At 43.1% G+C, this 22,913-nt stretch overlaps 1 protein-coding gene across 1 annotated transcript in view; it reads left to right on the top strand.

The window, feature by feature from the left end:
* foxj3 (forkhead box J3) overlaps window positions 1-18,013 on the top strand; it is a 69,029-nt gene extending 51,016 nt beyond the window's left edge. Inside the window, exons 3-12 of the mRNA XM_070844567.1 lie at window positions 1,066-1,140; window positions 4,138-4,221; window positions 5,607-5,708; window positions 9,543-9,671; window positions 11,753-11,927; window positions 14,143-14,637; window positions 15,245-15,346; window positions 15,901-16,092; window positions 16,520-16,618; window positions 16,760-18,013. Of these exons, the coding sequence (XP_070700668.1) occupies window positions 1,066-1,140; window positions 4,138-4,221; window positions 5,607-5,708; window positions 9,543-9,671; window positions 11,753-11,927; window positions 14,143-14,637; window positions 15,245-15,346; window positions 15,901-16,092; window positions 16,520-16,618; window positions 16,760-16,872 (1,566 nt within the window). The 3' untranslated portion in view covers window positions 16,873-18,013. The remainder of the gene's footprint in view (window positions 1-1,065; window positions 1,141-4,137; window positions 4,222-5,606; window positions 5,709-9,542; window positions 9,672-11,752; window positions 11,928-14,142; window positions 14,638-15,244; window positions 15,347-15,900; window positions 16,093-16,519; window positions 16,619-16,759) is intronic.
* The last annotated feature ends 4,900 nt before the right edge of the window (window positions 18,014-22,913 follow it).

The raw sequence follows: 22,913 nt of genomic DNA, 5'->3' as shown, positions 1-22,913 counted from the left end.
AACAACAAAACACAACAGAATTAGTTTGTCTATGGTGCCAGTTTCTCTCTCTGTAGTTTCTGTCTGTTAGACTTCTTCTGGATTGCATTGGCATTTCAGAGTGATTTAACCAGCAAGATTGACAGCATTACAACGAGGCTGTCATTATCATCCCTCCTGTGGTATAATTGCCTATACTGTTGAACAAGCAGCTCCCATCTTTTGTACTTAGGGTTTTCTCTCCCTCTCTCTCTCTCTGTATCTCTTTCTATCTGTGTATCTGTCCATCTCTCTGTCTGTACCTCTCTCTACTCATCTGCATCCGTTAAACTCATCAGAGAATCCTAGAGCTTTTCACTGTGGCCATCTGTCAATACCACTCCATAAAGTGGAGTGGAGAAACGTGTGCATCCATTGGCTCTTGTAAGCCCTCAGCTGGCCTACCTCCAGCTGGTTCTGAGGGCCTTGCTGTAGCTGGTTAACCCAGGCCCGGAGCATCGCTCTCCAGCCCTTGTGGCTACTTTAGCCCACCTCGCCTCCCCAATCAGGCAGCTGGCTGAACCTCCCTCTTCACCGCTGTGGAGTAGCTTGTAACACTGTAATGAGTTAAGTTTCAGAATGATCTACATAATTTATTTCCTGCCCCCACAGGAGCTCACTGAAGCATTAATTAATATCAGACCCTGGTATCAGCAACCCATCCCAGTGTGGGATTCCTTCTGGCTCCTATTTTTGGCGCCTGTGGAATTCGATATATTTGTGCAACCAGAATGCAGTGTGTTGGACATTGATGAAAGATGTTGCTTCCTGGTGGCTTTATACACAGATTGAGCTCCTGTATATGCGTGCAGAGTGAAATCTGGACACAGTTGTAGGCCAGATCTAATAACAGTGAAACAAGCTGACCTCGATGACAGGAGCTCTGACTAAACCTACATGATACATGCCAACAAGTTGTATGCCCTTGTTGCTGCTGGCAGTTGCGTACTCCACACTCAAGTACTACAGACTTGTTTGTGTAATCTGATTTTTGATATGTGTCCACTGACCTCACTAACCCCCCCCCCTCTTTGTTTTTCCCTACAGAACTCAATACGGCACAATCTGTCATTGAACAAGTGTTTTCTCAAAGTGCCTCGCTCCAAAGATGACCCAGGAAAGGTAAGACTTTTAAACATGAATTTGATTATAAACACAAATGAATGCTTGTAATTATGGAAAACGTCAAACAGAAGAATATGTTTAGTTTCTCAGCTGGCAACATTCACTGCTAAAACATTTTTTTGGTGCGTATCAGGCTATCTCTGGTAGAAAAATGTTACCTTTGAATGGCTGCCAGGACTCTGACAGTCTGGAAATGCATGGCATGCTCGTAATCTATTATGAACCTCCCACCCCCACAGAATTGCATTTCAAATGTAAGGAGAGACTAGTTTTTTGGACCAGTACAGACAAAGGATGTGGGCGAGGGAAAAAAAAGTCAAAGACTGGTAGAGATGGGGCAGTAACAGGGTAGAAGTCAGGTCATTTCCAGAATATTGCGTCCCTGAAGTATTTACACTATTTACTCAAGGTGCTGAACCTACTTAGGCAAAAACAAAAAACGAAACAAAACAAAAAAGAATCAGACCATTTGGTCTCGACTCAGGTCTCCGTCTCCCATTTGTCTCTCTATAAAAGCACGTCCAAGTCCAACATGTTAATTTGGCATTTGAATCCCTGTAGGACCACCTACAGTGGCTTTTTCAGCCGATTTACTTCACAATCTGTAGCGACATCAACCTGATAAATATTGTCCCCAGGTCCACTGAGTAGTTCATGAAGAAGGAGCCTCCGAGCCTATATTTAGTGTGACGTCTGCATAGTTCTAACCATATGTAGCCTAACCCAGATTTCATCCAGGCACTGTCGGACCATACGCTACATATGCTTGGGAAACCGCACAAATGATTGCACACACATACACACGAACGCACCGGCACATGCATGAAGAGCTACGCCTAGCTGTGTAGGGGATGGGGACTGAATGCTAATTTCATGTTTTGCTGTAATCCTCTGATATTGACACTCCTGGGAGCTGCTCCACTAAATACAAAATAATCTATTGCTGTATGGATCCCATTCCAAATGCATGGCCAACATGCTCGCATCCTTAATGTTTAATTTGGAATTTTCCTCACTCCCTTCCCCCCCGAAGACAACTTCAAAGAGGCGCTAGCCGCTCTTGATATGTTGCATCAATATTATAATGTGGCAGGAATATGAGAACTGCTGGTAGGATGAGATAGGAGAGTCATGTCGCTCTCTGTCTGTCTCTCACTCTGAGATGGTGTAAAAGATGACAGTTGGTATTGTACATGCATGCACCTCGTCTACCTCAGAGGTAGAAATGCAGCATGTGAAGGCCACCGTTAATAATCTTTATTATAATTGGTCATGTGTCTCTGCCTGGAGTTTCCAGAATGACCGGTGTACTTGTTGTGTTTGTCCTTCCTATATTTACACAGAAAAGGGGAACTAGATGACATAATTTATGTTGATATATGAAAATGAGCTGCGCCATTTTTGGGAAGAGAGCACATCTGTTATCTGGATCTTTAAAAACAAAAAAAAATCTTTACAGCAGCCTTTGTATTATGGTTGCAGAGGATATTATGGCTTTGCTGTGTTGTGGCCACAGACTCCACGGACACACTTCGCTTGGCATTGCTACAGTATACTGCAGTATATTTGTGAATAATTTAATGACTCTTTATATGTTTTTCTTTTTTCCTGCCAACTCTCTCGGGTGGGGGTGTAGGGAAATGCAGAAACTCCTCTCCCACGAGGGTTAACTTAATGTGTGATTTCCCCCCCTAATTAAAAGGAGTACCACCAAGCCTGGCTTTGTCTCTATGGCTCCTAATTTTGAAACATCTGCATCTGTACCGCCACAATTAACCCCCGCATCTTAACACAAGTTAGCTGACATGTAGAGACACTTTTTATCACCTTTACATGTATTCTTCAGTGAAGCTCCTTGTAGAAATCATGGGATGTGCAATGAGGTTTCCGCTGTGTTTTACTGTAGCCTACATCAATATGAAATGTTTCTTCATCTTTGGTTGATTGTGCTGTGAATAATTCTTCCCTCTGAGGAAAATGTTAATCGACCCCAAAGCCTTTACACATATTAAAACTTACAATTTTAACCCCCTGACGAATATAGGCCAACCCTGGCTTTTCATTTTAACAATTGCAGCAGTGGTGTATGTGAGCTGTGAAAATAAAAGATTTGCTGGTTTTAACAAGAGCAGGCCATTGTGTATGCAGTGGTTATTGTATAGATACTTGAGATACAGCTTGTTCTGTGGCCTCTCCTGTTGTTCAGAGAATTTCTCATGGAAATAACAATTATTCTTTCTGCTAAGGAAGTAATTTTAAAGGTCCTGATCTCACTTTCTCTTGACAATTGAGATTTTATCAGGGGCCGTATGAAATATTAAAAATAAATTCAGAACTCGCAGGGCCTTAGGGTAAAAATCTGTATTGTTAGCTCCGTTCCTGTTGGCTTCGAGGAGGAACACCATTGAAAAATAAATTAAATGGGGCCGAATGCAAAGATAAATAATGCAGCCTGGTTGTGGAATTGCTAGCTGCAGTCCCAGAGCCAGCCCCAACCGTTCTCTCCTTGATTAGCCTTGCTCAGACCTTAGAAGAAAGCAACACGGCAGGGCCAGCGCTGCCTCGATTCCTGTGCTGAGACTGTGGAGCCTTCATCCCTGGCAACAGCGCTCTGACTCAGTACCTGAGGCTGAGGAAGTACAGCTTCAGGAAAGGCTTAGCATTTCACCACCACCAGCTGCCCTCACCAGCCTCTCATTGAGGAGCAGCCGCAGAGGAGGAAAAGCCAAGCCTTTCTTACTAACAAAGCCCACCCACACGCCGCAGTAACTCACAGCTATCAACTGGGCTGACTTTAGCAGAGCAGATGAGGCCCCTGATTAAATAGCGTTGTACCAAAGCAGACAATTTGCAGCGCCAAAGAAAGATCCGATGCTTGTGTCCTGTCATGTCAGAGAGGAAATGTCTCAGTCCAGAGCAAACATCCAAGGGATGTCTCATGAAAAAGAAATTCGTAGTGTTTTACCAGCTCACAGGTCTTTCCTCTGTCTGCAGGGCTCTTACTGGGCCATCGACACCAACCCAAAGGAGGACGCCTTGCCTACACGGCCAAAGAAGAGGCCGCGGTCTGGAGAGAGGGTGAGAAAACGCATTTTTCTACATTATGCTGTTCTTCTGCTTAAGCTTCCGCCTCTTTCTCTGTTTGATTCAGGATTAATCTGTGCCTATATGTCATTACCTCTGCCTCTGTTTCCTTTTCCTTTTACCCTCCTTTCTCTCCCACTTTCTTCCACTTTTTCGCTACCACATGCTGACACACACACACACACACACACGCACACACACACACACACACACACACAGTAGGAGTTCATATCCAGACTTTATGTAACTGCCTCTCCATGCTGCTTCGCTAGCCTGTCATGAAGTGGGGTCCTTATTAATAAACTATGCCCCAGGCAGCCATTACATACATTACATTCTGCACTCACTTTTTTTAACAAACATCAATTAATGCAGAACTGCGCGCGGCTATTCTGAGCAGGAGCTTTTGTCTTTAATTATGGATGAGTTTCGTCCAGCATTACGTATAGCTGTTGAGGTTTTAGTGAGCTGCACAGATTGACCTAGCCCTGGGGCATCCCGACACAGCGGCCTCTTGTCTCCTCCTTCCCCGCAATGTGGCTGACCAGAGGGTACGAGGAAAAGAGGAATCTGTTAGGCTGGCGAGGCAGACTCATACGCGCACACTAACACGTGCCGTTGTCTCTACCACACGCATAGCAGAGACTACATAAAACTTAATACGCTGTTCATGTAGTCGCCCTACAGCATCGAAATATTATCGCATTCATTCAACAAACTGTGTCTCTTTGCTGGTGTGAGATTGCGTACTTGACAAATGTAAAAGTACATTGTTTTTAATATGCAGTTCGGCCAACAGTTTCAGCTAAAGCTCTCCTGACTCACTTCTGTTCATTTGAGCACGACACAAAAGAAAGCACAAAGTGAAGACTGTGTTTTCTGTAGGACACATGCGCCATGCTCACCCTTCCCCCCTCTAGACACTGTCTGCCTACAAGGCATTCCATTAAGAGTCTCAGACATTGAAATTGAGAGTTTCTGAAATCTCATTTATGTTTATCATGAATTAAAAATGGTATTGTTGGCAACCAATCCTCTTACAGTAAGCAGTTTTGGGAGACAGGCATGGCAGAGTTATCTCTCACAACAGTGCGCCTATACAACAAGACGAGGCCGTGTGTGCGTGTGTGTATACACTATATGTGTGTTTGGATGGGAGGTGAGGGTGGGGAACGGGGGCTGTCTCCGTCTTCTCAGAAAGCACAGTTCAAATGTGACCTAAATAAAGGTGTTGCTCTGTCATATGACAGCACTGCTGGTTTATTGTTTTGTATCATGTAGATTGGTAGATGTAGTGCAGTGGGATCTCATGTGTTTAATAATTGGATAGTGCTGAATTTTTTTTGTCTGCCTCCACACCCCGCCCCCAACCCCCACAGGCTTCTACGCCGTACAGCCTGGAGTCGGAGTCTTTGGGGATGGAGTGTATGATCTCTGGAAGTGCCTCTCCAACGCTGGCAATCAACACTGTGACTAACAAGGTACTACAACCAGCCATCCAGCCTCCAGCTCCAACACACACCTGGCTACACGGCTGCACCCTGACCCCACCCACTTCTCCAACCACCTACAGCACTATTCCCCACAGAGAGAGGAGCACTCTAGTGGAGGGGAGACACACACACACACACACACACACACACACACACATAAGCACACAAGCACACGTTCATATGCCTAAAGCTTCTCTGCAATGCAACCCACACCAAAATACACAACTATCTGCACTGCAGCACCTTTTTCCTCCACCACAACAGGCAGCAGGCTCTTGTTATCTTCAGCACGGAAATATGATGCTCACACTGATACTTAGCACTTTGCAACCTGATAGACCTTACTCAGTCCCATGCAGACTTGCAATGGGATACACCACACACTGCACGGGGTTTCTGTATTCGCACCTGAAGTGGAGGTTGACGCACAGAGTCGTGTTTCTCTGTCTGTGACCACATTACAGTGCCACACCACAGGTGACTGCCCCTGCTGCTGCATCCATTCGCTCTCTGTAGTGTTTTTTTTTTTTAAATATGTGTAAAAGCTTGGAAACACTTTTACATCACAGAGCAAAGCTACAGGGACTGCTAGCTGTTAGCTGTGAGTGTGTCGCTCACTCTGAAATTTAAATAGGCTTTTTAACCTTAAGCTCTCATCCTCTGAGCCCAGTGGGGGCAGCTCTCAGGTGTACTTTTAAAAAGCCTACAAGAGTGGCTTATTCATTTGCTGTAAGCGTTATAAAAAAATGTGAACAGGGGTGTTCATCATAGGAAAGAGGAGTTAGCGTTTGTGCGTGTGTGTTTGGGGGGCTGGGGGGTGCTCAAAAGTCTGAGCATATGTATGCGTGTTTTATAACTTGTGTGTACATGTATGCACAATATGTTAGAGAGTGTCCCAGCTTGTATTGGCGAGTGTGTCACTGACGAGTAGCTAGGGGCTGCTTCTATGGAGAACATGCAGTTATTCATGTTGCTGTAGCAGACAGATTCATGGAGTGTGGAGCAAGATGACCCTTTTTCCTCCCTGATTGCTACAAACAAGCACTTGCCGCAGCACCAGTCTCCACCAGCAGTGACAGCGTAATGAGGCCCTAATGTAAAAAGCTGACAGTTAAGTGTCTGGACTCCTGCCATCAAATACCTCCCATCAAATAACTCAGAAGAGTGACGAGCAGAACACCTTAGAACTGCACAAAACACAACTACTTTGTGACTCCAAGAGGTGATGAAAAGAAGTTTTGATTTGTCTCTTTTTGTTCACTTCACTGTGACAAAAACTGTTAGGGTGGTAAAGTGAACAGAAGACAAAGTGTAATAGTAACAGATCTGAGGCCCTAACTCCTCGGAGAGAGCTTGTTTCTCACTGTCTTACACTGTAAACACGCGACAGGCCACGCCTCTTTCGGTGCAGTGTGCCAAGCCACAGGAATTCCCTCTGTCTGTTTTTCTCTCTCTCCCTTTCTATTCCAGTCTCTCCCTCATTCCCGCCTTCTCAGATAGACCAATGGGAGACGCTGGCAAGACGACGACTGAACCAGCAAGAATCTCTTTTCTCTTTCTCTCTCCTGTCGGACATTCCTCACAAGATTGTCCTCCCCCCTCTTTTTCTTGTGCCTTTCTCACATAGATTCAGATTTTTCTTCTCCCCCCCAAAGGTTGTGTTCTGAGGCGGCCCTAAACATTGGCGTGAATGTGATGAAACACTGGCACTGAAGTGTGATGATGAAGGGAAAGAGGGGATTGTTGAATGTGTGTTTGCTGATGAATAGTCTGGCTTTTTTTTCCCGCTTTTCTCTCTCATATCCCTTCCTTCTCTCTTCCTCTGCCTCTCCCTGTCTGTTCAATCCTGCATGCAGGGATTGTGCTGAACACTAACTGGCATTGTTGGAGACACCTGGGCCAATCTTGCTTTGATTTCATAATCCATGTCTCATGCTCCAGATTAGGCCCCCATGTAAAAGACACCTCTGGCTTTTTACTTAATTCACTGCTAAGAATAGAACTCTGACTCGCTTGCCTGCTAGCTAACACTGTACACAGTATTTACTGTGGAGCCGCTCCTGCCTGTATGAGCATGCCTGCCTCTGTCTGTCTGTCTGTCTGTCTGTCTGTCTGTCTGTCTGTCTGTCTGTCTGTGTGTTATACTACCTTTGTGCGCATCTGTCGCTCATATATATATATATATATATATATATATGCGTTTGTGTGTGTGTGTGTGTCATATGTATGTGCATGCTGCTATGTATGTGGGTGCGATGCGACTGGGTGTTCATCTGTGTCGGTGCGTGCTTGAGTGGGCGTCTTCACTCAGGGGACTCAGGGGTCTGCGTAAACCACAGAGCAGTGAGGTTTTGAAATCATCACACTTTATGGGTGAGTAGAGTAAAAATAGATTGCGGTAAGAGACTTAAGGCTAAAAGCCTGTTTTATGACTTCATTACACATAACATTTATATTTCTGTGGCGCGCTGTTTTTGATTAGCATTGTAAGGCTGATTTTGTAGACGTGCTTAAGCCTTCAGTCTTAGCTGCTCATTGAGTTCTCCTTCACGCTAATGAACACTGGAGCCAAGCCCACACTGAGTGGAGAAAGGCTAGCGTTGCCTAATGAGCTTCTCTTACTACCCCCCTATTCTCCTCTCCCTCAGCCTCACCCGTCTTTCTTGTGCAGTGTTGCCTGGATTCAGCATTTGTGCTCTATATTTCTATCTCATTCTACCAGCTCGGGAGCCAAACTCCACATTAAAAGCTTAATATGAGCGGACGCTCTCACTCTGCATGTGTGGGTCCTGGATTGCTACCAGCATGTTAGTCAGCCAGCCAGCCAATCAGTCAGAGCAGAGAAAGCAGTCAGGGATGCCTGGGTTTCCTTGCCTCCTTGTGGTAGCTCGCTGTGCCTCAACAGAAAGACAAGAGGCTTCAGTCTGCTGCTGCTGAGAGGCAGGGTGCTGGGCTGGGCCGGGCCAATCTGCCTGCCTGAAGGCTGCTGCCACTGCTGTCTCATTGTGCTGAGCACAGAGCCCACTCTGTTCCACTCACAGTGATGAGCAGAAGCCACCATGCTGCACTCAGTCATGGACAGACGCACACAAACACATGCACACACACCAGTCTTAGAATGCCATGCCCTCTTCCAGTGCAATACCATCAGTGCATTGCTGCCATTCCTTTCACACAATACAAAACTCAACACATGGGTTATTCTCTGAGGGTATCATTATTTTCATTATCTGGATCGTTCTTCTTACTATTGTCTTAATTGTCTGATGGCACACTTTTTTTTTGGGAATAGTGGGAGGACAAAACCTTGTTAGACGATAATTAAGATTGTTGTCCTGAAGTGCTTCGGCTAGTTTTGCTGCTATATCGAAAGGTCAGTGTCTCGACTGCACTAAAATCTTTCGTTAGCTGTCCCAAACGGATTTGCGCTTGGTGAGCAGATGTGGCTGACATCGCCAGTAGTATGACCTTTAGTGATGGGAATGTCTCAGCTGTCTCCAGACCCCTTTACACATTCAGCTGGAACCCCTTAGTGACTGTGGTGGGTGTTCAGCAGCACCCTGTGTCTCCCACACACACTCTCAAAGTACTCTGTTATTATGGCATGTCATCGCATGCAGCACACACACATGCTCAGGCTCTACATTTCCATACCTAATTACATTGTTTAACTATAGACCAACATTACCTTTCATACCCATTATCTCAGAGGAATGCTGATATGCTCTGCCATCAGCAAGAGTGGAGATGACATTGGTAACATTAGTGTGCGTGTGTGTCTGTGTGAGAGAGAATAAACGAATATCCATGTATGTGTTTCAGGTGGCGTTGTACAACACAGACCAGGAAGGGAGCGATAGTCCAAGAAGCAGCCTTAACAACAGCCTGTCTGATCAGAGCCTGGCCTCCGTCAATCTCAACAGTGTGGGCAGTGTGCACAGCTATACACCGGTAAGACTGTACATAACTCTACAGTGATTAAGCGCATTTTTTCTCACACGTACACTTGTGGACACTACCTGAAATTGCCCCCTGGCCTGTGAAAATTATTTTCTTAAGAGACCCTTCATTTTGTGTCATCTCTCGACGGTACGCTAAGTAAAGAATGCACATCATTCCCACAAAAGGAATGAGTCCAGTCTCCAGCCTGAAAGTATCAGAGGATGATGAGCTCCGATCTAAAAATGTGGATCAACCTGAACACACCCAAATAGAAAGAGTAGCAATATATTATTATTCAATCATCAATCAAACATTATTATTACCATATTATTATTTTACAGTCTTGCGTCAAAAACACATTTTTTGTTGCGGTGATTATGACACACCATGTGAACAGAGCTGGTAGTGAGTTCAGTTAGATCTATTCAAGTTTTAGACATATTGACAGACAGACTACGCAACTGCATACTGTCCAACTGGAGTCCTGGGGTGAGTCTTGATACTTGGACGGAGTAAAGCTATGAAGGCTTCTGGTTCATTTGCACCTTTCAGTCTACATAAGACCCTGATACAAAGAATACAAAAAATAAGGTCTCACTGTAGACTCGCTGTTCCTTACAGGGCTGATAGAGTGTAGGATGCTGGTAATTCTGGTTGCCAGTGTGCATCTCATAAAACTCTAAGTTGGATATTTATATAAATGTGGTGTACTTGATGATTTTTTTTAAGCACTAAGTGCTAAGGCCAAATGATAAATTCTCATTTTATCCACATTTTTCAAGCTGTGTGGGAGCCACAGTCACTAAATGAATGAAAATGAAGCACCGCCAGACTTAGAAAGTGTACTGTATCCCATATTTCATCTGATCAGAAAGCCCCAGGAGGCTTTCTTCAGAGGAGCCAGCCGTAGACAGCAATAGACCGAGGTTGAGGGTGGACACGGCTAGAGTACAACATCAGGAAGGGGGTTAAGGGAAACAGAGAAAAATGTGCACGCTCCTGGAAGCCAGACAAAGAGAAACGCTTCTTCTGATGTCCTCCCACCAGAGATGCCCCCTCTTTGGTGTGGTCCTCCCGCATCCTAGAGTGCTCCCTGCTCCAGGCTCTGGGCATCGATCGGCTCAGCCTGATGGATGTGCTCTCTCTCTCTCTCTCTCACACACAGCCAAAGCAGCAGCTCACTGTAAACTCTCTGGCTTTATTATCACCTCTTCACTCTTACCCAGCCAGATTGTGAGCCATGCTCTTCAGCAGCCTGCCCACATCTTGGAAGAGGAAGATGTTACGATCAAAAATTGAACGTGACCTCTCTTGTAATGCTAGCCCACAGTGGACACAGGTCAGGTCCTCCTTTGTGAAATAGCGATGGTTTTGCATCACTGCCCTTGCTGTGATGAATCTTGTTGACAAACCCGTTGCTGGAGGGAACAGTGCTGTCTCACACCCAGGGGCAGTGCTTAACATTGACTGCCCACACAAATATATGGATAAAATGGCTGCTTATTTGTACAAGCTATTGCTATTGATTTTGTTTTAAATACATTTCGCTAGGCCACCTGAGTATTAGGTTTGTGTCCATTCGAGTTGGTCTCTTAATGTTATGTGAGGCAAGGCAGTAAGCGCTGACCTAGATTGTTGCAGTTTGTGTAATTGCACCTTACATGTTGTGTGACTGACGACTCTTCAGACAGAAAAAAAAAGATTTTCACAGTGGCTCCTCAAAAGAAGTGAACCATCCTCAAATTTGTCTTGGGTGTTTGTTGCGTACATTCATATAAACCACCACTTGGCATTAAATATTCTAGAGGTTTTCTGTCTTCTGTTTATGCGGCTCCAAGACCAGATGAGCGAGGGGGGGTATCTTTGAAAAGTACGTATATTATTGATGTGTATGTTTTAACATTATAGTGTACTTCTCTCAGCATCAGTAGTCCCCGTAGTGTGTGGTGCAGATGTAGCAGAACTGTAGCCAGTGTACGTTCACTAAATCTTTCACGGATTAATCATTAACCATAATCTTGTTTTGCGCTCAATATTGCTCTTTGCTTTTTTGTAAATCTGTAGCTTCATTTACCTCTTCATCTCCCCAGGTGACCAGTCACCCAGAGCCCGTGTCCCAGTCTATGAGCCTCCAGCAGCCCCCGCAGTCCCAGTACAACATGCCAGACAGGGATAAACAGCTCCTGTTCTCTGAATTTGAAGATCTCAGTGCCTCCTTCCGCAGCCTTTACAAGTCTGTTTTTGAGCAGTCCTTCAGCCAACAAGGTGAGTGGCCTCGTGGGAGCATCAAGTGGAAACCTAATGGAGAGCCTAAGCTTCATTTATCAAGGAACACGATGATTCTCAGAACGATTTTCCTAATGTGGGTTTGTTCTTAACAGCTGGGGCTATAGCGAGTATTTAAGCACTAATTAGGTTTTCAGAGGAGTGAGCAGGTATTCAACAGGCTGACTAGCCTATAGTGCAAATCTATACTGCTAGAGTGTTTTCATGGTCTTTTGCCAGAGCAATGTGGAAAAGGCCTCATTTTATATTCAAAAGCAAGCAGAGTCTCAGAGTTCATGTCTTAAATATTTCATTAGAGGATGTAAAGACATGTTATTGCATTCATTTAATGGTTGATTCAGAATTAGTACTGTACGGCATCTGTTTTGCTTTATATTTTTCAAATTACATGAAAGTTTCCTGCGTCTTGTCATCCTTGAAATGTTATCTCATGCAGGCTGTGTTTCATCAGAGCAGTGGAAGAGGTTACAGGCAGCCCAAGTCCTCAGTAAATCTGTTAGATTTGAGGTTCATTTGTCATAATGACGGGAAATTTGTATGATATAATACATAGTGGTGGATAGAGCACAGCTTTCCAAAAGCCTGTGAGTCCCTGCAGAGCAAAATGCATTTTTGCTTGTAATCTGATTGACTGATAAACAAAGAGCACTTGACAAGCGGGTTATGAGCAAAGTAGACTGAGCTTTCTGTGTATAACCTACTTTCACAAATCAAATGCATTTCATGCTAATGTTTTCAAAGAGTTCTTCTCCTTTAATCTATCATCTATGTTTCATTAGTTGAAAGTTGTTACCTTTTTTCTGCGCATAAAAGTGAAATCTCTTAGTCAGACAAGCTCTAGCAATTAAAAAGCGTAAATAATCGAGCTAGAGGATTTCACACTCTGCCGCTGTAGACAGTGAGCTAATTCACTGGCTTTGATAATAGGTAATGAGCTCGCATTATTATTCTGGTGCCGCGTTAATTGCTTTCTGTATTTCCCTGGTTGGACAATGGGCTTTCTGTGCCGATAAGAGATGCACCTTTGTCACCCCTGCAGTGAGTGTTACGTGCCGATTGTGGAGGTGCAGGGCTAGAGTCAGCTCTAAAAGCACTCCAGTGAAATAGGTTTACTGTGCCAAAGCTGTGAAGGACAGGGCCTCTTAAGACCACTCCCTGCCACTCAGATGATTGCAGTTGGGTGTGCAGATGTTCATGCTTCAGTCATGTCTGTGAAAGAACCACGCAGCAGCACAATGAATTTGTCAAAGACAATCCAGAGCTGCGTAGCTGGAGAGGAGAGGCGACGGCAGCTCTGGCTCGTGAACCTCAGAGACACAACTAATGCTGAGTCATTCCCTGATACAACAAAATGGCAGCTGGTCTGTCTCAAGTGTAGAGCTACTTAAACACGGGAGGCCCAGATCCCATTATTGTAAGATGTTAAGATACAAGACCTTAAGTAGCTGTTTCTGCATGTGAAGACTCTGGCTCTTTTTGTGTTTGTTCTTAAGTGCATTATACTTGCACACCTCAAACTGAAACCCTGTGACTGACACATGTGGTGGAGTTAGTCGTCCCTTTTCACCAACTAGGGCTTCAACTAAAGATGGTTTCAGTATCAATTAATTTGTCAATTATTTTAAGATTCACTGATTCCCACAGCCCAAGGTGAAGTCTGTAAATAAATAGCATTTTCTATAATAACACACATTTTAATAAATTCAATTTACAATGATGAGCAAGCAGCAAATTCTCACAATTGTGAAGCAGGCACAAGCGAGTGTTTGGCTTTTTTCTTTATAAACGATTATTTGATGAATCAGCTGCCATGTTGATGATTGAATAATTGTTTTCCAAGCACAAACACCAAACCATTTGGCTGTTCTAGCTTCTTCGACGAGTGTTCGCTGATTTTCACTGTTTTATGTAATTGTAAATTGAATATTGGGGTTTTTTTTAACTAAAGACAAAACAAGACGAAAAAGTGGGAAAATATGACTGGCATTCTTCAATATTTTCTAAATAAAACATCTACAAAACAACTAATCCATTTAAATAATTGGCAAATAAATCGACAATGAACAGTTAGTTGAATGAACAGTTGTATCAAAATCTGTTTTTGCCAAAATTTTCTGTCATTCGCCAAATCTGTTATTGACTTTTTGTTTCAGCCCTGTTACTAGCTTTGTGTTGGTCTGCTTTTTTTCCCCAGGGCTGATGGGCATGCCGTCAGATTCCTCCCAGCAGACCCACACCTCCTGCTCCTATCAGCACTCCCCCAGTGGCACCATTAGCACTCAGAACAGCCTGTCAAACAACCAACCCAACAGCCACCCCAACAGCCACTCCGCCAACAGTGGCCAGGTGCCCCTGTCCCATCCTGCCCAAGCCCACCCTGGCCATGGCTCGCCCCACACACAGCACCTCCCGCAGCATGGCGGCCCCCACAACCAACACAACCAACACAGCCAACACGCCCAGCACAGCCAACACAGTCAGCACCCACAGCACCCCCAGCACGCTGCGCACTCCCAGCACGGGCAGCACCCATCGCAGCACCCGTCCCACGGCCAGCACCCGCAGCAACACACGCCACACCCCTCCCAACACACGCAGCACAGCCAGCACCCTTCTCAGCACGGACAGCAGCATCAGAGCCTCTCCCACCAGCCCCATCCTACCCAGCAACAGATGGCCTGCAACACAGGTAAGACCCTGTCTGTCATTGTCTTCCTTTGAAACAGCGTCGCCGTCTTGTTCTCTCATCCTGTTCATCACACAGACACATGCCAACAAGAGCAAAGACAGCAGGTTTACTTAATGTGGTTTTATATTAGCCCTCATTTTTCGTCATAAAGCATTGAGAAACTGATGGTGCAAAACAGTAAATCATAATCTGATTTATTATCTGTGCTGTGGTGAGAACAAAGCAATGCTGCATCCAGTGACTTCAGCAGCTTTTACAGAGTCGACTGGCTCCTCCTAGTGGCCATGCCGCCGTGCTGAACCGTTTAAAAGCGTGATAAACTGGTTCATTTGGTGTTACCTTCTCATTCATTTGGCCCCACAAGACTGCCTGCCCAGCTATAAAAAATGTGACTACAATGAAAATGTATCATCTGGCCTCATTGCCTGACCGTCAGTAAATAACAATTACAGCAGCAATTATTGTGCAGTTGTCCATAAATTATGTAATTAGGTCTAAATCTGTATTTGTCCCAGGAGTGAACTTGGTGTTGGAACCAAAATGACCTGTATACTTCAAGTCTCTAATCTTGTAATGTTACAGATAGTATCCTGTGTGTGTGTTGCAGGTTTACTGTCTGACTGGTACCCAAATCTGGATGCACTGAAAGAAAGCTGTCGTATTGCTAGCAGCTATAACTGGGCTGATGTCGACCTTTCACCTTTCCAAGGTGCGGTTTGGACACTACAAATAGACCTTACTGTATTCGCAAATATTAAAGAAATAATAATTCTGTAATGTACTTGATTTATTTGTCAGAGATTAAGATTTTCTGGATTACAGAAGAAGCAAACATTTAGAGCCAGGAGCTAATAGTACAGTGCTGCCCCAGCTTTTGATTGAGTGCTGAAGTGTTGACACTGTGGAGTTGATTATGAATTTAATTAAACTGAGCTCTTCAATTAAATAACACTGCCTTCAAGTTTAATTACGAAAACACTGAGCTCAGCAGGTCAGTTTATCCAATTACAGTCTGGGATTGCAAGGTACGATGTTTTTTAAATATCACCCACTGAAGGTTACTGACATAATGAATACATATTGCAACCAAAGTTTTTCCTTCATGTTTGTAAATTAGTTTCTCATTTACTAAATTTCTATTCGTAAGACAGTCCAATGGTGCAGTTTCATACATTTCATTGTCACAAAGGCCTTTTAGTGCAGACACATACTGTCTCCAGCTCTGATCGTTCAGTCTATAAACTTGTCTTGTATGTTTTTAAGGATTAAGAGACAGTATGAGACAAGCGGAGTTGAACAATTGGTCCTTGGAACCCACCCAGATCGCGGACCTCTGCTCGTCCATCAACCAGTTTTTTGCCCGCACCGGCGTAATTCAGCCACAGGGGGCAGTGCAGCCTCCTGTTTGTCATGGCTCCATGCACCCCAACAAACCCAGCCAGCATCACAACGCAGGTTAAACACCCGCTCCTTAACCCCACACCCTTACTGATATCACAGCTTGAATTCATTGGTGTAGTTGTTGTATGCAGTTGTAGTTATGACATGAGGATTGGTTCTGGACTCGTTCCAAGGCCCAGCAGGATTGTTTTAAAGTGACATTTACAGCATCATATAGAGACCATGTAGAGACAAACATTGTTTCAGCAGACAGTTTAGTGTCCAGCCATGTACATAAAAGTGTAGACCATGATGCCACACATCTGGATTATTGGCGATAATTTGATATAATTCAGAGATCCTTTACGCCTGTAAAATCACTACAGCGCCGCCCCCTAAAAACTAGTTTGTTCAGATGCATTACTAGAATTGCTTCTTAAGAGCTGCAGTACCTGGTTTATTTGAGGCTTAAAATAAAGTTTTGCTCTGACTCTGTCTTCAGGAAATCTCTACATGGACTCCAGACAGAGCATGCCCATGATGGGCCCTCCAGGATATCCCCACATGCCCACCATGAGCAGCGCAGGACCCACAATGACAGGTGACAGGAAGCCACACAGAAGAACAGGATTAAAATAATCACTTATGTTTTGTTTTTTTTACTGCATTTTATTTTTTAAAAGTTGCCTATTAAAAGCTAAAAGCTGGGTGTGACTCTACCTTCCTGTTGTTCTTCCTCCAGGACACCATGCACAGATGAACCAGCAGCACATGATACCCACCAGAAACTTCCAGATGCATCGCATGCCAGCTGATGACATCCAGGATGACTTTGATTGGGACTCCATTGTCTAGCCCCTAGACCTCCTTTTGCAAACAAAAGGGAGCGAGGAGAGGAGGTGGAAGCCAGAGGAAGCCAGGCTGAGCTGAAAGGCCGCAGGAGGAGGAGGAGGAGGAGTAGGAGGAGGAAGAAGCCACTGTGGGTGGGATGCAGAAGAACATTGGACAAGCTTTGGAAAGAGACAGACTTCAGAGTCCTGACATTTTTACAAAAGCAAAACATAACTATAAAATGTTACTTTGAAGACAATCATATGTAGTCGGACATGTTAAAGTGATTGCTTATGTACTTGTCTAGAGACAAGTAGAACACATTCACGTCTAAACCACATGCTCCTCAGCTCCTCAGCCAGCCCTGTCCCCGTCCCTAGCCAGCAGCCTTCCAAAGTCCAAACCCCCCCTCCCCCCCGACCCCCTGCTCCGTAACTGTTATGTGATTTGAGCGACGTGTTCAGCTTGTAATTCTTCTCGTGTTGACATTGGCCTCAGCTGCCTCTTGGATGAGTTTATCTCTCTTTTTTTTTTTTTTTTTTTTTTTTTTTTTTAAATATAATTTTGTTTTATTTTTGTTTTTAAGAAACACAGGCCGTCTCTGTGAGTAATGTGATGGTGCTTGTTGGTCACTTTTGGAAGAAACTGGGCCCCACTGTGGCTGAACTGGTGGTAAAAGTTAGGTTTACAAGAAGTGAGGTCTTGAATAGGCTGTTAAATGTTTAAGCAGGCTTGATATTAAACAAACCAAGAGAGAAAGTGAGAGAGAGAGATCACAGAAAGTTTCGTGATCTGTTTTCATAGCCGACCAATGTGATCAGGCTCACTGCAACAGACTAGTTATGGGAGTACAGCAACTTTTATTCTTTCTTTTTTTCTTAGTTTTCTGTCTGCAGCACTTCAAGATGAGTGAATATGATGAGTGTGAGAAGAAGGTGAAAGCAGGGAGTCAGACATTTTTTGTCATTTTTAAAAATTCATTCAACCCAAAGTAACCTGAGGTTTAGGTTCTCTGTGTGCATCGTGTTTGTTAATGATTGCTTTACCAATCAAAAGCTGTTGTAACATTAAATACTTTGAAAAATCAAATTTTTAAACAGGGTTTTATGGTGCGGTTCAGTTCTAGATGAGTAGCCTGTTGATCATTAAACAAGCCATCATCATCCGGAAACAACAACAATGGCTCGTAATAGAGTCTGACTGATACTGATGGTAAGGTCAACATTATCGTCCTAAACTAAATAAACTGTATGTCAGCCAATAAGTAACAATACATTGCAATACAGCTATGTCAAAGATATGTATTAAAAACTGTGTCCCAGAGGTTCCCACTCAGCTCACAGCTTGTCATAGTCGCTTTCTTTCTCTTGAGAAACTTAGAATACGTTCATTTGCGTCTGAAAAACAAAAATCTACAGATATGTCATTATCTGGTCTTAAACAAATTTAAAATATCAGTATTTATCTGCCACAGCAAGTTGGTATCGATTGGCCTCAAGTTTACGAGCAAGTTTTTGTTTACATATACTTTTCAAGTCAGTGGGGTTTGATTTTGATAAAAGTAAGCTCTATGGGAAATATGTTTGTTTGATTTCTTGCTGACTGTTAGATGAGAAGATTGTACAATGAAGATGAAGCTACCGTTAGCTTAGCCCAGCACAAAGACTGTACACGGGAGGAGACGACAGGCCTGGCTCTGTCTGAAGGTAACAAGATCTGTGTACCAGCACCTCCGTCGCTCACGAATTAACACAACAGAGCTTATTTGTTTAATCTGTGCAATAAGTGAAGCGTAAAAACGTCAATTTGTGATGTTACAGGGGCTCATGAACCGGGCTGTTTCTTGGCTTGTTGCCATGACTTGGTGGAGATACAGTAATTTGTTATTTAGTGGTCTTTAGAGGTGCTGGTAGGAGGATTTTGTTACCAGTGGACAAAGCCTGGGTTGCTGTTTCCCTAAGTGTCTAGTCTTCGTGCTAAACTATGCGAACTGTGGCTTTATTTTTACCATACAGACATGAAAGTAGTGTAGATCTTCCCATTTAACTAAGCAAGAAAGCGTATTTCCCAAAAAGCCAAACTATTCCTTTAAACATTTATATTTCAAATTGCATGCAAACTGTGTTCTAATAATAAACTAGTGACACTAGCAAAACAGAAAGAGTGTATCTGCAGTTTCAAGCCTCACTGCCTTGAAACATCTCTAAAACAAAAAAGCCAATTGACGACTCTCTCAAAGAGGAGAAAATCTGGCGTGAAAGCTTCTTAAATGTCCCAGTACTTTGATTAATGATCAATAGGGTATGCATCAGATGTTGAACTTTCTGTTTGAAAAGTGCAAGAAATGACTTTTACTGTGTGTTTCTTTGATTTGTAGAACTGGTTCCATCCAAATTTGAGCTTTTTTTCCCTGCCTTTTGTACAACAAAGTGAGTTTTCAATGCTACACTCAATGTTTGTCACTTCTGGCATTTAAATTATGGTTTTTTTTTTTTAAACTGCCCAATATTTTGTTGTGATAGTTTGATAGCGCAAGATTTTGCTATCAATCATAACAGAATGAGAAATGTGGCTCATGATACAGTACATACAGTGTGTGTTGCTTGAACATGTGGTGCGTGTGTGCGTGCGCGTGTTTGTTTTGGTTTTATTGTAATTTTAGGGCTATGATTGATTGCTGCAATCATCTCTATGCTATCTATGAGCACAAAAGCAGATGCACACAGTGGTTATAGAATAGAAGGGAGACGTGTTTTTTGTAGGAAGGGTTTCTCAAGCACAGAACAGGGAGATCAGTGGTTCTGGAAACCTGTCCTCTGTGTCCTGTAACAAGTGGCTCCTCAATCAGACAGGTACTGAACTTTAGAGACACTATGTTTAAAAAAAAAAAAAGAAAAGAAAATCAAAAAAAAGAAAAGAAAAATGCCCTTTGCACACTTACACCTTTTGTTGATCGTAACTGTAAGATGCGAAGCACCTCCTGGATCTCAAAAGCTAGTCACTCACACACTCAGTCACAGGTAGACGTTCTGACCCATAGAGGCACTTATGAGCCGTTGTCCACCACTGATAATGAACAGGATTATTCATCCTCCTCCTCTCTGCAATACTGCTGAACTGTGTATGGTGCTTAGCATCTATGACACTGTGCGTCCTTGTCTAAAGGAGTAGTTCAACACCTTTGGAAATACGCTTATTTGCATTGTTGCCAAGAGTTTTGTACTCATGTCTGTACGGGGAATATGAAGCGAGCCTGGTGCTGCTCAGAGATAACAAAACACACCTGCAAGCACCTCTGAAGCTCACCAATCATCACGTTGTATCTCATTTGTTTATCTGTAGAAAAACCTTAGTGTAAAATCTACAATTTATTGTATGTATGGGGGTTATGTGCAGGAGTAATTTCTTGGCTGGACGCAGTCACCTTTGGAGATATGACATGTTCATTTGAGAGTTTTAGAGGTGTTGATAGGTGGACCTTGATGTTGTCAGACAGAGAGCAATGCTAGCTGTCTTTATGCTAAGCTAAGCTAAGCAATCGCTGGCTGTATTTCATATTTACCACACAGACATGAGTGTGCTTTCCAAAATGTCGAACTATTCCTTCAAGATAATTTAGCTAGGAACTCCAGTGGTCACCGTAGTTTTGCTTTCATATTTGGATGACAATCATTGATTCTTTTTTATGATATTGCATAATGTCTTTGTTATTGTGAGAAAAAGGCACTTTCAGGTCTCACACACTTGTTTTATTGGATATTATAGAACCATACGTTTCTACATTTGAACACATAGAAGGTGATTTGAAACTAGAACCAGCCCAGTTTTATACTGTAGATCTTCTGTTAAACTGTCCAGAGCTGCACTGCGCAGATGAAGTCAAGTTTTCTCCTTTCAACTGATGATACTGCCATTAATTTTTATATTTTCAGCTATGAGTTGTTGTTTTTTTTTTATTTTTTATTTTCCTGCCAATCATATCTGTCCACTCCTGCTCCTCTCTGCAATGTTGTGTCTGTCTTTGTATATCAAATGTCTGCAGTATGTGGAGGATTGCCTTGCCTGTGGATCTCAACTATGAGTTTTTAAAAGTTTTGTTCAACTGCCAGAATTTCTTAATTAGTGCTCAGACCGAATACGCAGTCAGTTGAGTGACCCAAATCATGACTCTTTTAGGTGAGTGTGGGCCAAAGGACTGCAACTGAAGACAGCAGTGGAAAAAGCGCCAGCGTGCATTCAGTAGGACTCTATGGAGCTACAATAGAAGTCGTCCTGTGAGTCTTTGGTTAGTGTGAAGTGTGTTTCAGCTCTTCCAGGTGAAGGTTGTGAACCACACAAGCTACTATTTGAGCACAGCCGCCCACAGGGGGAAACAAAAGATTTGAGCTATCGGATGTGGCTAAAAGGGAAAAAAAAAGGTGAAGACAATGACTGGATCACAATCACAATTTTACATTACGTCTGTATGTGTGTATGCGCGCACGCGCCTGCGTGTGTGTGCGTGTGTGTGTGTGTGTGTGTGTGTGCGTGTGTGTGTGTGTGTATTTGTGTGTTTGCTTGTGTGAGTTTAAGTTTGTTTTTTTTCAAAAGGCGATTTAAGTTTTTAAATTCCGCTGGACATGTACCTGCCAGAGAGATTATTATTAGTGGGGAAAAAGATGAAAAGATAAAAAAAAAAAAAAAGCCTTGTTACAATGTGGGAGAGAACTGCCAACAAGTACTGCTGATTGGGGCCTATTTTATTCAGTGCTGGTGTGTTGTTGTGCTTGTACATATATGTCTTTTCAATCATCCCTTTTTTCCTCTTGGGGGTGGGGTATCAAGGCAGGGGGTGGGTCTCGCTCATGAAAGAGAGGAGGTAAGAGAATAGAGTATTTTGTTATTGTCCAATCAGAGGGTGACAGTATGTATATATCTATATTGTATATATGTGATGAAAACGCGTTGGCTTTTTGTGTGACACTACCTTTTACCTGTACTATGGTTCTACATTCAGTGTTTCAGTGTTGATAATATATATTTGATTTGTGTTTTATTTTTCAGTTTGTTTGTTTTTTTTGTTTTTTGATTTTGTCTTTGTCATTTCTTGTATTTTGTTTTTCTCCTATTTGTCCTTTTTTTGTTTATTGCACGGTTTATTACTTTTGTTGTCCAATGAGGTGACACAGCTACTCTTTGTATTCGTTTAGTGCTGTAAAATAACTCAAGTGTTATTAGAATTGTCGATACCACCGCCCACCCCACCCCCTTCCCCAATATGCATGAATGGCACTTAAAGAAATAAAATATGGTAACTTCACTGTGGATTAATGTGCTGTTTGAGCTTTGTTCCTGAAGGCAAGGTGATATTTCAGCAGTCGTCTAAAACCAGAGCATAAAGTTGCCTTATCGAGCAACACACCATGGAAATAGGTAGAATATACAGTAAGAGGATAAAAGCTCTCAACCAAGGCTACAATTTAATTTACTGTACTGCCCAAATTATATGCTTTAATGGCTTTATAAACATACTTTACTTTACATTTTAGCATTCCCAGCTATGTAATTGGAGCATGCCACTGGAGCACACTGCGGGTGCCAACAACTTAATTTGGGATAAATGTGAGGAGTGGAAAATACTCTGTGGAGTGATGTGTGGCCATTAAATCTAGTTAATGTATTTAAATGAATTATATCCTTTCTTCGGACTGTGCCAAATGATAACTGAGTAGAATACATATAGCTCAATATAACTTCACATATATAATTTTTTAAAGCTTTTTTTAAAATCTATTTTATGAAAATATCTTAACAGCTGGACTTTTAATTCTGGATAAGGAACGGCTGGTGTGGAGTCTTGTTGAAGAGGTCCATGTGATCTCAGCAGGTTTCTCTTTTCATCCACCTGACCCCTGAAGCACCCTCCCAATATTTCCATATGGAGTGTCATTTCAAGCATGTGTCCACGCTGACACCTTACACTTATGCTTTACCCCTGTGGGATACTCGCTCACAGCAGGGGCCCCGGTTTGGCTGCTATATTGGAGTTAAAGGAAGTTGTTTGACTTTGGGTTTGAAGGGACTCT

The sequence above is a fragment of the Pempheris klunzingeri genome, chromosome 2 (assembly GCF_042242105.1).
Source record: "Pempheris klunzingeri isolate RE-2024b chromosome 2, fPemKlu1.hap1, whole genome shotgun sequence".
Lineage (NCBI taxonomy): Eukaryota > Metazoa > Chordata > Actinopteri > Acropomatiformes > Pempheridae > Pempheris > Pempheris klunzingeri.
Note: the sequence above shows the minus strand (reverse complement) of the source record. Positions and strands in the feature narration are given on the sequence as shown.